This window comes from Apus apus, chromosome 4 (genome assembly GCF_020740795.1).
Source record: "Apus apus isolate bApuApu2 chromosome 4, bApuApu2.pri.cur, whole genome shotgun sequence".
Lineage (NCBI taxonomy): Eukaryota > Metazoa > Chordata > Aves > Apodiformes > Apodidae > Apus > Apus apus.
Window position 1 is genome coordinate 12,458,424 of NC_067285.1, and position 15,727 is coordinate 12,474,150.

Below are 15,727 nucleotides of genomic sequence, written 5' to 3' on the forward strand. Positions count from 1 at the left end.
AAGGCACATAAGAAGTCTGTGGCAGGGATTTTTCTAGAAATAATTTGCAGATGACACAAAGGCTGACAGCTATTTTACAGAGCAATTTGGATTATGTGATAAGATAGGGTATTGAAACAAAATGTGTTCTAGTACTGCCAAATATGCAAGATCATATGTGCAGGTTATATCTACAAAGTTGAAGACTATTCTGAAAAGCAGTTTGAAAATCATTTGTCAGGGTGAGGTCGTCGTGTGTAACTGTGTGGGTAGCCAAGTATTGGGCTTCCAGTACTATTCTGACATTAAAAAAAATACCTAGGTGCTCAATATCCTGAATTTTATCATTTTATCATCCAAAAATTGGAAGATGACCTGGCTCTGGTGGGTCAATATCTTTGTGAGGATATGGAAGATACTGGAGGGATTTCCAAGTTAAAGGACAAAACTCTAACAGATGAAAGTGCTGGAGAATAAATCCAGATAAATTCAAGTTTAAAGAGATATCATTTTAAAATGAAAATACAATTCATAATTTAAACAAGCTTCTAGGGAGAAGGATAAGTTCTCCAACTTTACCTGCAGTCATGGACTTCTCTCAAAAATGCTCTTGTTTCTCAAGTTACCATCCTCAGTGGAGGGATGACTGAATAAAATAAGTGTATTATACAGGGAGTCAGACTCTATGAGGTAATGATTTTTTATATTTTTTTTCCTTAAAATGTATGTAACTGCTTGTGTAGCTATTTGTCTATTTTTGACTGAACTTGTTTATTTTTGTGCTGAAGCCTAGAAATCAAATGAAGCCTTCAGTGCATCCTACTGGCCACTGCTGGACTGCAACCTCAAAAATCTACGTGGGTTGTAAAGAAGGATTTGTTTTGGCAATTGATGCTGAGACACTCAGCATTTCTTTTCTTCAACAAAAACCTCTACCTGGTAAGAAATAGCTGTGTTGTGTGTTTTATTCAAGGATGGAGGAAAGCAAAAGCTTTTTTTTTGCTTTCTTCTGTTGTCCTGTTTTGCACTTTACAGAAACTGTAAAACCCTATTGTAGAACTCTATTTCTTTTGTTAGTAGGAGAAACATTTGAGAATGTAATTTGAACTGTGTACGTTTCTTTAGTGCGCAATAATTTGCTTTCATTTTACTTCGGCAAAAAATGAGAAAAAGCTCTAAATACATCAAAACCGATAAAATGAGCAGTAGTTCCAGGAGCTCAGATCTTATTAACCAGCTCTACTAGATTAACATTATTAATATAGCAGCTATAGAGAGCCTTTTTACTGTTACCTAAGTACCAGTAATATATTTTATTTTGCATGAAATAATGGATTGTCCTCATTTGGTATGTGAAATACTGTTAGCAAAGATCTTTGAAAACTCTTGATGAGTCTTCAAACAACAAAACTGAATTTAATGTAATGTTGCTTAATAGAATTCCTTTAGGTCAGCTCTTACATAAACTATTTTCTAGTGAAAATAAGGCTGTAAAGACTATCAGTCTTTACTGCAGAAAGTATGAAGCACAGAGAGTGAACAGAAAACGTCTCTGACTTCAAAGAAATCTGCTTTTAATTTATTCTAGAATGGGGGATCTCACACGGCTGCCCTATATGTATTCCCACTTGTCTTTTTTTTTTTTTTTTTTTTTTTTTTATGGGGATATTGTCAGGCTGATGACTGACTAAAGTTTTCCAGCAACAGCAGCCCATTCCATGCCTTCTTTACTCTGGGAATCCTGAGGTCTCCCCTCTACTGCCTGTCAAATGCTACCCTTCTGTGCCCAAAGTGTCCTGGCGGTGGCAACCTCTACCCTATAGTCCTTTGCAGGGATGGCAGTTGTCAGTCCTACTGTGCACATCAAGTTCACTGGTTCAGTCAGGTCTGCTTTTCCCTAGCACTATGGTGTTGCAAACAATCATGAGCAGCCACAACACTTGGGCATGTTTTTCAGACTGACTGAGGTTTCCTTTGTAAGTACATTTAAAAAAGAGTCATGGTTAGGCAACAATACCAGAACTTATCATTAGAAGACAGATAAATCTGCATCTGTACCACTCTCCATGCCAAGTATTGCTATCTCCTTTTTACAGCTGTAAGTTGAATCCCAGAAAGACTGTGCCTGCTCAGTTACATAAATGACAGGAATGGTGGATATTGGGGAAGAATGCACATTTTTTGTTCAGTGTACTGAACCTGGCCTTTTGTTCATTAGACTGAAATATCACTGGCTTCTATTGCAATGTTAACATATAAACAAGGTTGACGTTATAAATTGTTTTCTTTTGTGCAGAATACCTGTGTAAAATTTTGGATGTGGTGTCGTATGCTCGTAGAGAAGTACAGAAAAAGAAAGGTATTTCCATGTTCAAATCAAGCCAACAGATTTTTAGGCAGCACCACTGATGACTGGGAGTGATAATATGTGCTTGCAGCTGGAAGCTATTGGTTAGAATAAAATCAGCTCATGCTGGCCTCTGTAAGGCACATGGATGGCAATCTTTTACATGTTTACATCACAAATGATTAACAGCTTTTGTGCTAATAGACATACAGGTTAACAGCCTCAGTAGAAACCGTGGTAGTTAAATAATTTCTGTACATTCTAATTTAAATTGGAATAAGTGATGCTAGAATAGGATCCCTACTGCTCAGTTTCAGTAACTTTTTTTTGAACTGCAATCACTCGTTATTTCATTGAGTTAGGATTTAGAGGTTTGTTTCAAACACTTTGGTTTGGGGTCTATCGTACAAAACATAGATTCACATAATGGATGAAGTTAAGCACAGGGCCACAAAAATTATGGCAGAGTCTAAGCACATACCATACAAAGATGAGCTGAGAGAACCATGTTTGTTCAGCCTGGAGAAGAGGAAATGGGGGATTTTACTATTGCTTCAACTGCCTAAGGAAAGGTTACAGAGAAGACAGAGCCTGGTGGGCAAAGGACACAGTTTGCATCAACAGAAATTCTGGGTAGATATTAGAAAAAAAAACTTTCATAGTGAAGGTAGTCAGACACTGGGACAAGTTGCCCAAAAAAACTATGGAAGATTCAGACGTTGGCAGGTTATGACTCTGGACAACGTGATCTAACTTTGAATTTGGTTCTGAATTTGGTTCCTGCTCTGCTGAGTGGGAAGATGGATCAGAGGACTTCTAGGGTCCCTTCCAATCTAAATGAATCTATGATTCTGTTATTGACAAACTTTAAGGTGGCTATTTAGCAGCTTTTACAAAATCAGATGATTTCTTAATTTCTAGTTCATCAGACCACAGTGATACTGTCACTTCAAGTTACGTGTACCAGCCTTCGCTTTCATTATCACACCAAAAAGTCAAAAAAATACATTGCCCATATAGCCTTTTTACTCACAAATAATAAAACATCCCAAATTTGAAGGTGAGATGCCTTGTTACAATAAGATACATTTGATATTCTGTGTTGGTTTTGTGCTGTCAGGTGGCAAACCAGAGGATCTGCAAAACCCAGCTTTATTTTCCATGGCATTTTGTAATGAGGGACTGTACGCAGCTGGAACGGTAAGGCATCCTTTAGACCTTTAACTTACTCTTAATGTGTGGAAATCAAAGGACCTTCAAATGGAGTATATTTGCAGAGTTCACTGCAAACACAGGTGTTAGAAAAAAGTGGAGGGCTGCAAAACTATAAAGGCCCTCTGGTGTTTATACTTTCTTTGTTAAGGCTTAAGACAAGAAATCGCAAGGGAGCAGGACGGGAAGATACCTAATTTTTGTAGTAAAAGAAGAAACAGAAGAGGACAATCCTATATTTAACAAAAGACAGCGTTCTAGAGGAACAGTAAAGGAGGATGGACAAAAATAAGAAATGAGACAAGATGTCCAAGGAACTGCCAAATCATTTTGTGTTAAATCTAACTCAATATTTAACCAAAACTGACAATGCCATTTTACCTTACTGCTTAAGAGCAGGGCAAATTCTTATACTGTGTCAGAAGAATCAATATGAAATCTTTAGTACTGACTGATGGGAGAGACTGTTGTTATCAAACATGGACTGTTACTAAGATTTGTATTAAAGAACACCTTTTTTTAATAGATTTATTATTCAGGGTAAGAGTCCTTTGAATTTAAATATACTAAAGGCAAAAGAGACCATTAGTGATGGGATCCAGTTAAGCACTGTTACATTAGGGAATTTCAGAAGCTCTTTCAGTTCAGAGTGGGGTAGAATAAATGACCTAGACTTGATGTGTATTTGTCCTTTTCTGCACAGGAGGGCACATTATTGTTTTATCACATCAAATATGGGCAGTATGAGATTAAAATCTGTGCTGATATCTCACAACCCATATCCAGCCTGATATTTTCTCCTGATTACACCTTACTCCTGCTTGTCACTGACCAGGTATGACATCTGAGAGAATAGCATTATGTAATGGGATGTTCCTGTGATTCTGTATACATGCTGATACTATTAGTATGAAATGTCTGTAGTGTAATCACACAAGTCAACAAATTGTATCAGAGGTGAACTTGGTCCATCTTGTGTTTTTCATGGAAGATTGGAATGACTTTTAATTAAACATAGAACAGTTGTCTCCTACAGCTGGTGAATTATCAAGTGCCTAATGCTGAGATTTCCAAACAAATATTTGGGTATATACAGTGGAGTATGTATGTGTTCAAGGTCTCCAGTGTGTCCAGGTAACATGGAACCTGCTGAGCATGAGCTCTAGGCTTGATGTGTGCCTGAGCAGTAAGAGAAGTGTATCTTGGGTGCATCAGACCTACTGGGGCTACAGACTTGTTCTGTACATGTACCTAAATTTGTCTGGCAACCTAGGTCTTTACTTGAACAGCTTGATGTCCAGAAATCTTACACAAGGCTCCCAAATCCTCAAATTCCACCTGTTTTCCCAGACTTTGAATAATTTAAATTGACATTTTTAAACCTCTTAAAATGTTTTTATAGAGTGTGTGTCAGTCAAGAGATTCTGTGTTCAGGAAAGCAGTGCAATGGTAACTTGTGGCACATTCTGTCTCTGATTTCTTTCTCCTTTTGTAAAATGAGTAGATGAGTTCTAAAGTCTTTGTCAGTATGACTTATTGTTTTAAAAGGCTTTGAGATCTTTAGATAAAAGTATATCTTAAAGCTTAAAATTTAATTTGTGTTTCATGTTGTTTTGATACCTGGAGTAATATGAAGTAGGGTGGGGTTAAATTATTTAATTAAAGCAATTTTGAGAAAAAATAAAACAAACTTCTTGAAAATGTGATGAGCTGCACCACTTTAAAATGAACTAACCTGATCTTCAGCTAGTGTAATTTAATATAATGCAGTAAATTCAGCTGAATTCTACTGGGCACTTTTTACCTCATTTTAGAGTAAAATATGGAACTTTACAGAGTGAAGCTCAGAAAGGTGGGTATTTTTTTAGTTGAAGTCTGTGAGAGCTTTTAATGAAAACTTTCTTATCTCAGTGATGGAGTATTTCTCTTTATTTGTCAGGGGACAGTCTACACTTACAAACCTGCCCACAGTAGAGAAGCTGTCAAACTCTTGGATGCATGCAGTAGTTGTTTTCTGGCAGCTGATTTTCTTACTCCAGGGAATAAGTACTGTGTGGTAAGAAATGTTATTCTTTCCTATATACAATAATGGCTCTTTTCAATCAATACATTGCTAAGACACAAACCCAAAAGCCTTGCAGAGACTGGGACTGTTCTCAGATTTGTTACAGTTGTGTAACTTCACATTAAGGAAGTAAATGCATTAATTCAGGTATGGCCTATAAGAGGGTCAGAACTTGCCCCTAGAAAGCAGGGTGGATAATTCACAGGCTGCTAAAATGTCTTACTGGTTCTGCTGTCGATTTGTGTGACTCACTATTGTTCAGGAGCATAGCTTAGCAAAAGGTGATTCAATTCAGATAATAGATGTTGGAACAAGAAATTCCTCATGATCTTTTCAGCCTTCACCACAAACTGGAACAGCCTGAAAGACCTCTGTCCTGAGACCAGGGTCAAAGAAAGCCCTGCTTATGGATCAGTTCATTCTGAGAAATCCATTGCTTTCCTCCCATGTCTTTGATTCCTTCAAGACATATATTTTAGTCAGCAAGTCTGATTCATCTCCAGGCCATGAATTCTTCAAGTAGCCAGCCTAGGAACCCTGGGATCTTAATCAGTTAGGTTTGCTGAATCTGTTTGTTTGTCATTAGCATGAGAATGATAAATTTTACCTGATTCTGAATGAGTAATGTGAGGGTTGATTGATCTCTAGCCGTACTTCACTGTGGAATTATAAAATTGCCTGGATATGAGAAATCATTATCATATTTTTTGTGTGAGAAGACAAGAACCCTCCTTAAGCCCTTTCCTATGCAAAGAAAACTGTAAGCAGGTTTTTCTGTTGCTGTCTAATGGTGGGAGGGCTGATACTGACCAAGCTTACATATTTTGCCCTAGATTGTCTCATTCTGCCTCAAGACCATTCCTGTAGTTGCAGCAATTCACCAAAATTATTAAACATTTTCCTTAGGTAGGTGTATCTTCCAGCAACAGGACTTAAAGGAAAAGCAAGATAATTCCAAGCAAAAAAGTGATCTGCTATGCTCGGACAGTTGAATTTATATTATATGGAAGATCACTAGTCACTTCCAGACTATTTCGTTATTCCATCCTGTTTTGACTATGTTTTTCTCTGTTCAACAGTCTGTAACAATTTCAGGTGAAGTACAAGTTTGGTTCCTGGAAGATGGAACTTGCCTTAGCAAGCTAAACCTTGATATTGAGGTACATGTAACCAGGAGCTTATATAGTGACTGATACTTAAAATTTCCTTTAGTATTTTTCAATTCATAGCATAATATTCCATGGATTTGGATCAGTAGTGTCTCTGAACAACCCATGAAAGAGATTTAAAAGATTTCTTTCAGAATGTTTCCTTGAACTAAGTATGGATTTAACTTGGTTAAAAAGATATAAAGCAGAGGAAACATTTCAACCTGATGTCCTAGTGTTATGTCTTTAAGCATATATTTTCAAGTAACAATATATTCTTATTATGTTAATGATTAAATTTTTATTTGTAATGAGTGTCATAACTGAAGGGAAAAGTTTCAGGCATATAGAAACTAAATGCCTTGACTGATCTGAAAAACAGGATTTAGGAAGTGAGTTGATAAACGTATTTCAAACTGTTAATGTTTTGTCCTGATTTAAGGTGCATTAAACCCCTGAAATCTGATATAGAAAGGAAAAAGTCCTTTTCTATAACAGCTGTACCATAATACAGCACTCACTGTTTTATTTAGCTGGAACATCTTTCACTCTGGATAGTGGACATAATGCTTTTTTTTCCTGAGGAGTGCAGAATTAGCTTTTAAAATGTAGATACAGAGCATTGGTAAAAATACTTATGTTGTCTCTCAAATCCTTTTTTGTAAACCACTTGGCACTTCTTCTCCAAATTTTAGGGAATTTTAAATAGTAAAAGAAATAGCATACTTACATATAGCATAATATTTAAAAAGATATGGAACTGTTAAATATATTTTACTTCTCAACTAGGCAACTGCTATGGCTTGCTGTCCCTCCTCCAACAGTGTTGCTCTAGGGACCAGCAGAGGTCAGATCTATTTCCTTGATGTTACCAATGCTGAAGCTCCACGGGTTGTTCACAGAATTTTTCTTTCCAAATTTCCAGTGCTGTCTTTGCAGTAAGTATGTAGCAACAAGGGCAGGGATATTGTCAGTTTGTTGCTTGAGTAATGCTGTTAGTTGAACAGAAAATATTGAAGTTTTTATTCTAAAAAATAACAAAGTACAATATTTTAGTAGCTTCAGGTTTTTGCAACTTAAATTGCTTGCAAGAGGAGTATTAGCAGGATTTATATGAGAGAATTATAATAAACCTGTATTTTAAGAAGATTTAACTGAAAACTTATACTGATGTACAAGTTTCTTGCTGACAGATCACCATATGCAGTAGTTGTGCCCTATTCCATGTTTTAGAGGGTTATTTCTCATTGAATATAAATTTGAGGCTTTGTGAAATTAATTTTAATCCTTTGGGATATCCATTCTTATATGGTGGACTTTTATTAACATTTTTCATTATTGATTTGCTTACAGTTATGGAATCAATGTAAACCAAGACTTGTCTATTCAAAACCTGTACAGTAGTTTGTTTTGTTTTTTAAATGAACTACAATTAAAGATTTAATAATGTTGTTAACATAGACCTCTGTGGAGTATCATTAGCTTTAGATTGATCACCCACTCAGAAATTTCACTCACAGCACTGGGCTTAGTATCAGGCTCTAACTGTGTAAAGCTAGAAGCTGAAATGTAATTTGTGTTTATGTCCAATGGGAATGGAATTATTTGGTCTTTTTTATTGACTGTATTGAACTGTTTCCTGCTTGCATTTATATTTTCCCCAGTTATGATCAGAGCGGCCAGTTCCTCATTGCCAGAGCTACAGAAGGACATATCTTTATTCTAGACTCCCGGCCTTCAAAGTTGTTCCAGGTTCTTGGATATGTAGGTATGTAACAACATTAATTACCTTGTGTTTTCACTATTTTCTGTATATTTCCCTGTATTTTAAGTATACTTGCTGGTCAGATGAAGCCACTCTCCTTCATTCTCCCTTTTTTTTAGGAAGACTAAACATATTCTTCCCACCTATTTCCCAACTGTATTTCGTCCCAGCCAATCTTTTTTCTTTTTTTTTTTTCCTCAGTAATTTTAGGTAGCAAATGCACCAATATTACTTTGCTTCCAGGGCATGTGTAAGTTACAGGGAAGAGAATGGATTGGCTGATCAACTGATCATAACTTCAGCACAAAAGTAATAGTGCTGGCAAAGAACTTCAGACTTTGGTGGCTCACCATATGACAACCAAGACAAAAAAAAACATAGGTTGTGATAGCCAAGTGCAATCTACTGTTATAAATATCTGCCCAAGACATCTTCAACCTGGGGACTGTTGTGTGGTTGAGCTGGGATATGTTCTGAACAGGGATCTTGCTTTGTTTCAGATGGCATCTTAGTAAAAACAATGTTAACATTATTCAGTAACAATTTGCTTTGGTGTTTCCTATCTTCTTCAGTGTTGGCAGATGAAGTTCTGGGTCTTTCTGTAGTTTCTGACTTCAAGAACGACTTAGTTGAAGTGATGGCACTTCTTAACGTAGCAGAGGTCCAGCAAGCAAGACTGGAAGTTTTTTGTCTGTCTTCAGCACTCACAACAGGTAATAATTGAAATATACACTGTGATATTTTTCTAAGGCAAGAACACACAGTAATAATATTAGAGCATTTTAGAAGTACTATAAGCAATAAAAAAATGGACCAGAGTGTCATGAATAATCACAGAACTTTTATTTGTGTCTGATATTCTAGTAGTATCTAAAACTTCTATTCTAGGAATGCATTGATTTGGGGCACTTTCTGTAACTGCTAGGAAACCAATTCAGTTGTTATGAAAGGGCTTAAATGCATTAACTTAACTAAGAAAGAGTGCACGCTAATGTTGTGCTTGGTGTCCTCAGCACAGGAGAGGCAGGGTTGGCAGGGTCACCATGCACTTCCAGTTTCATGTCCCTTCCACCCAAGAGCTGCCAAATCCACACAGTTTGGCATTTCAGAGAAGTCTTCAATCTATCACATTACAGAAAAAGGCAGCCTGTATTACTTATTAACATAAGTATGTTTTGATAGCATTTTGCTCACTTTATTTGCAAGTGATAAATAAAGCCTTTTGTGGAGAAAACTTCTGTAAATCTGTTAGTGTCAATTTTTTTAGTTATTTATGTGTAAATTTTAAAAGGCTTTAGAATTTACAAACTTAAAAAAAAATAATTTTCAATGACACTAGTATTTTCTTTAAGTATTCGCTAATGTTGGGTGCTTTTTTGTACCAAATTTTAGATATAAAATGGGATTGATTTTTAAAGTTGCTTAAGAACTACAGTTATTCTATCGGTCTTCAATTCAGATATCTCTTTAAAGCTCAAATTAGTAAACCAAAAAGACTAAAATGCCCCTTTGAAGATGTGAACTTAAGTGTTTAAGCAATGACATTCAAGCTGCATTCACTTTGTGGCAGAGATGCTTAAAACAAGTTTTAGATGAATGCAATGATGACATGAACCTCCATGCAGTCTAATTAGCACTGCTTACATAATAGCCAAGATGCAAGGTAAATTAGCATATACTAATGTGTCACATCACTGTAGTTAAACTGTTTCCAGTACTTCTTTAGAGCTAGTAGAGCTCTGTCTTCCCTGCAGTGTGCTACATCAGCATAACCCTGAGTCAGTGTGAAAACTAGGTATCTTAATTCCTAGTCTCCTTGAAAATTCCCACCATGCCCATTCCTTGCTGAGATTAGTTTTCATCATTACTTGATAGGTGAAGCACCTGTATTAATGGTAGTGATGCCTGTTCCTCCCTGTTCATTTTTTCAATCTTCTAGATAATGATAAGTATGTTAATGAACAAGGAGTGCTTAATGCTAGTGCCATTAAAAAGCAGCAGTATGATCTGGATTGCCCTCTGAGCTCAGCAGTCAGATTGAAGGATAATCTTGTGTATGGCTACTGTACCTGTGCACCTTTCATCTGCAGATACCATCTCTCTCAAGAGGTAATTCTCTGAAGCTGCTTTGAGTGGTGGTTAAATATCAGCGAACAAAGGCTGTAGGTGAAAAGAATATAGTAGGATATTATCTTTAAAATATCCTCTCTGCACTGAAAATACCTACTCCATCCATAAACATCAAGTTTCAGTATTGTCTCGCCTGCTCAGTAACCTGGCAAAATCAGTCTCCTTGTTCTATTACAGAGAAAGCCAAATAGTGGTTCTTAAAACTGACACAGCCTGCAGGCACTTGACATGTAGCTTCTGTATTGGAACTGTACTTCTGTGCAACCTGCTGAGTAACCTGAATACCCAGCTATTGAAGGAGCTGAGCCAGTGAGCCCATGACTCCCATGTGTATACACAACTGCAAACAAACAGAGCCTGGCCTTGCCCTGCAATGAAGTAGTGGATGCTTCCGGAAGCCTCTGTCATTGCCTGTGAAGAAATGGAGCTCTCTGCAGGTCTCCCTCAGTTTAAGAGTCAGGTCAAGTAAGGAGGTGAATTCCAAAAGTGAGTCTTCTTGGCAAGTCCAGTACTTTCTAAGTCAAGAAACTCCAGGCCCAAACATATTGCACACAGACCCTCTTGAGGACATTGGAAGCAAATCAGCAGCATAGCAATGATACTGCTTCCTGAGCTCAGTAATCCAACATTTTAAATTGCAACACATCTGATAACCCACAAAAGCTATCATTGGTCTTCTCAAAATGGCATAGATATTTCCATCATCTGAACTGCTACTAACATTTTGTTTGTTCGGCAGAATATGTTGGAAGATGCATCAGTATTTTTATCAGAAAAGAGGACTCCTAGCAATCAGTTTGGATCAGGTTTCCTCTGTTTATCACCCAACAGCCAGTGGCTAGCATCAGCAGCAAGGGATGGTGTTTTGTTCATCTATCATCTTTCCACAATGGTAGGTGGGCATCCAGGCACAGGATTTGTTTGGTTTACATGAGAAAGAGGTGTGAAAGCTACTTTCTTTCACTGTAACCTTTGCTTCACTTGAAGCAAAAGTGTTCCACAAACATTTTTGTTGAACATGAAGTGACACAGCATTACATAGTACAATTGATTTTATAATGCATGTGTATACAATCATACAAACTACTTCCTTTTGTCTCCAGTAAACCTTAGGGTAAATTTTACTACAATGCTTTATCTCCTGCAAAATCAATACATTAGATACTTGCCCTGTCTGTAGTCAGAAATTATAAACTCCTCAATCCTTGTTTTTTATGTACTTTGCATTGATGTTTTGGATTAACTCTTATTTAAAAAATAAAGTGTAATTTACAGACATTCTATTAGAAATTCTATTAACTGATACTGCTTCTATGACTTTTCTAGGATATACTTGCTCAAAACCACTGTCACTCTTATCAAGGAGGGGGTATCAGATCCATGGTATTTTCGCTGGATGGCAAATTCATCCTGGTGACTGGTGAAAATGATGGCACCCTGGTGTGTCTGAAATGGAAGTATGTATAAAGTGTCAGACCAATACTTACTGATGGTGTAAATTCTTGGATCTTGACAGACTACTACTTGCATCTTCTTGTGATTCTAGACTTCCTTTTATTAGTGTCAGAGTAAGAGGAGAATTGGATAGAAATAAAATCACTCCTCTATAGAGGCAGTCTCCCTAGCTTATGGAAACTCTTATTTTTGGGGTATGGTTGCAATACAAGATGTAACAGTATCTTCTGATAAGTATTACCCATACTGAGCTTCTTAACACTCTCAAGTAAACCATCTGAAGGGAGCTCTCTGGAATCGTAAGGGGTGTTATTTCATGAGATACTATTTTAACTCTGCAATTAAGAGACATCACAGCTTTAATGGCAATTCAACCATGCCTAAAGAGAGCTCTTAACTGACACTGGGAATAAAAGACACTTGAAACTACACTTTTCTGTGGTATAACAAATGCTCATGTAGATAGGTTAAAGATAACTCTGCCAGAGCAATATTTCTAATCTGGATAATCCATCCTTCAGGATTTCTGATTCTGTGGGAGCTTCACTTAATTGTGCAGTTCTAGAAATCAAGCAGTACTGAATCATGTGAAAGTAATGAATAGTCATTTTTAAACATTTCATTAATTGGTTTTAAAAGAATTTTTTTAAACATACATCCTTTTCTGTTTTTTTAGGGAGATAAAGAAAACTGAAGATCAGGAAGCTGATAGTCACTGGCAGTCTCTTCTTGCTATACTGAACAAGTCTACTTCGAATGAAAATGCTGTTTTAAAATCTATGGCAGAATGGCAGTTTGACCCAGAATCCACATCAGAATCACTTCCAGAAGATACATTTAAGGTGTTTATTTTTATGGGGGCAAAAGATTTGATCATTATCCTAAAATTACACATGATAAAAACTGCCCTTAAAATAAATTCTGATACTTTTGTAAAAGTAGAATACCCCTAAGGATAGGCTAAATATGCTTTATTATCAATTTGTGGAATAGTATTATCAAGGCAATTGAATAGTTCTGGGAAAATGGCATACACATCTTATATTTCAATTGGTTCCTTCAGCCACAGAAGTCTGTGAAAGTCAGTTTCTCCTTATGTGAAGTTATGTGTCATTCCCATTGTGATGTTACTGCTATTCATTGTGTGTTACTTGTCATATATTTTTCTATTGAAATCAAGCAAAGCACTGATTACAAAGATTAGTACAGTCAGTCTGTTTGAGTCAAAAGCTGTTGCATAATACCAAGGGTTTGCAGGATCAAATCTGTGGACTGGATAGAGAATAAAAATATTCTAACAATCCCTGGAGTTTGGTGGTGTTGCTTCTAATGTGAGTCCATTTTTAATTTAATTTCTGTCTCTCTCACTCTCTCTACGTACCTAAGATGGATGCATACATTCTTAATTTCAGGAGGCAGCATGTAAATCTTCCAGTGTAGAGGTGACAGAAGAAGACAGAAACATCACCAGTTTGTATTCAGCCTGTGCCGATGACATGTCATGGATGGGTCAGAAAATAAAGAAGGTACTTTCGTAGAACAAGTATTAATTCAAGCCAGAGTTTTAAAGAGTCAGTTGTTATTTGGGTGCCAAATTATATGCTGTAAAGGAATCTAGTTTCTAAAGCTTTTCCAACACTTGGTGCTCTCTTTAATGCATTGCAACCTAGACATTTAGAAATCCTAGGTCAAGGTTATAAACACATCACAGAAAGTACCAAGCACAAAAGGAGCTCTAAAGACCAAAAGACAATTTCTACACAAGGAGTAAACAAAAAAAAAAGAAAAAAAATTGCCAGAGAAATTGGCTTCCTTTAGAAACTTATAAAGACTTTTCTTAAAGTAATAGAGTTGCACAGGAGATTATTACCTGAAACCAAGCAGGTGCTCTCTTCTTCCCAAAGGCCAGAATAACAAATTCTATGGCACTGATAAATCAGTACTCAACAATATTACATTAATGACAAAACCCCTCAGGTTTGTTTCAAGTTAAGGTTGAGATGAGTATGTTATGTAACCAGAGCTTTTTACAAGTAAAAGTGCATCAAAGATCTAACTGTCTGCAGAGAGGGGGTTTCACACTTTGTAAGCCTGGAAACTGCTACATTAATGTTAGCATCAATATTTTTTTTCCCCAGAAATATGAATTTGTGGATGCTAGGAGGTTCTTTCTGAGATGAGCCAGAGCTGTGTATTTTGTCCAGCTTTTGAGGTTAAATGATATGACATAGCAAAATATCCTGGCTTTCTGGGTGATCTCAGGAATGATTTTCTGTGTCATGTCAATGTTAGTCAATCTAAGACATACTGCCACTGAAAGTGGTATCTCCTTCATCCATCTCATGTGTAACTGCTCCTGCTTTTATGCTGGCATTCATGTTTTGGTGTCTCTGTTGGGATTTTTTGGCAAATCCATGTGACTGTGCATACACATGAGTACCACATGACTATTACTATCAGCTAGGGACAGGTGATAAGCAAAGGTTGAAGGGTGCATTGTGGTCATAGGTTGTGTTAAGCTGCTCATTAATGTCTAAAGAGATTTGCATCTGACTTTTAGAGGACAGAGTCCATCCAATGTTAGAATGATACACCCCTCCTTTCAATCAATTGCCATCATCCCACTTAAAGCTGTAAATTTATTTTAGAAAGCAAATTCCAGAGGTGCGGACTAATTGCAATTTTTTTTATTAGAGATTAATCAGCAAGGCTCTAAGGGGCAAAGAAAATGTATGTTTCCAGAATGGGTAGCAGATGTTAGTTTACTTGTATCTTTAAATACCCTACTGGAAGTCACAGAATCATGCAATGGTTTGAGTTGGAATGGACCTTAAAGATCATCTAGTTCCAATCCCCCTGCATGGGCAGGGACACCTCTCACTAGATCAGGTTGCTCAGAGCCCCATTCTTAGTGACAGTGAAAAATCTAAGGAATATAAAACACATTCTGACATAGAATTTACCCATTTCAGTGTGTCTGTAATAATTTCACTTATAATTACTTTTAAAATATTTTTTCTTTTAAGCTCTATTGCTGTACAACCAGTTTACAATGCCATGTGCTTGTACAATTTTTTTATCTTGCGCAATTCTAAGAATCATCCCATTGAATTATGTCTGTTTCAGTTATTAATCCCTTTGGAATTCTAGTTTCTGTACAGATGTTTCTTTAGATTATTTCAATATTTTTTTCTATTTTTGTCTACTTTTGTCTCTCAACAATGTATTTGTTGTACGTCAGATCATTACAGAAGAGACTCAGAGGTTTGCTCACCAGAAGGAAGAGCTGCAAATGGGCATTAAAAAGCTGCGTAAAACTGTGAGTTTCTCACCAGGGTGATAACTCAGCTTACCTGTTTTGCTGGACACCAGTTGCTCTCTGTGTTGCACTTCCATTCTCTGCCAACTCTGTAACCCTGTTGTAGAAGGCCACCAGATTTGACAGGCAGGATTTGCCCCTAGTGAAGCCATGCTGGCTGTCACCAATCACCTCCTTATTATTCATGTACCTTAGCAGAGTTTCCAGAAGGATCTGCTCCATGATCTTGCTGAGCACAGAGGCGAGGATGACTGGCCTGTAGTTCTCCAGGTCTTTCTTTTATTGCTTTTTTAAAATGAGGGTTATG

At 36.8% G+C, this 15,727-nt stretch overlaps 1 protein-coding gene across 1 annotated transcript in view; it reads left to right on the forward strand.

The window, feature by feature from the left end:
* The window catches only part of CFAP43 (cilia and flagella associated protein 43), a 45,057-nt gene that overhangs the window by 10,873 nt on the left and 18,457 nt on the right, over nt 1-15,727 (forward strand). The window contains exons 6-20 of the mRNA XM_051617098.1: nt 768-918; nt 2,276-2,338; nt 3,447-3,526; nt 4,242-4,373; nt 5,478-5,594; nt 6,683-6,763; nt 7,541-7,689; nt 8,416-8,519; nt 9,089-9,229; nt 10,456-10,625; nt 11,386-11,538; nt 11,973-12,103; nt 12,778-12,943; nt 13,514-13,627; nt 15,343-15,420. Coding sequence (XP_051473058.1) covers nt 768-918; nt 2,276-2,338; nt 3,447-3,526; nt 4,242-4,373; nt 5,478-5,594; nt 6,683-6,763; nt 7,541-7,689; nt 8,416-8,519; nt 9,089-9,229; nt 10,456-10,625; nt 11,386-11,538; nt 11,973-12,103; nt 12,778-12,943; nt 13,514-13,627; nt 15,343-15,420 — 1,830 coding nt within the window. The remainder of the gene's footprint in view (nt 1-767; nt 919-2,275; nt 2,339-3,446; nt 3,527-4,241; nt 4,374-5,477; nt 5,595-6,682; nt 6,764-7,540; nt 7,690-8,415; nt 8,520-9,088; nt 9,230-10,455; nt 10,626-11,385; nt 11,539-11,972; nt 12,104-12,777; nt 12,944-13,513; nt 13,628-15,342; nt 15,421-15,727) is intronic.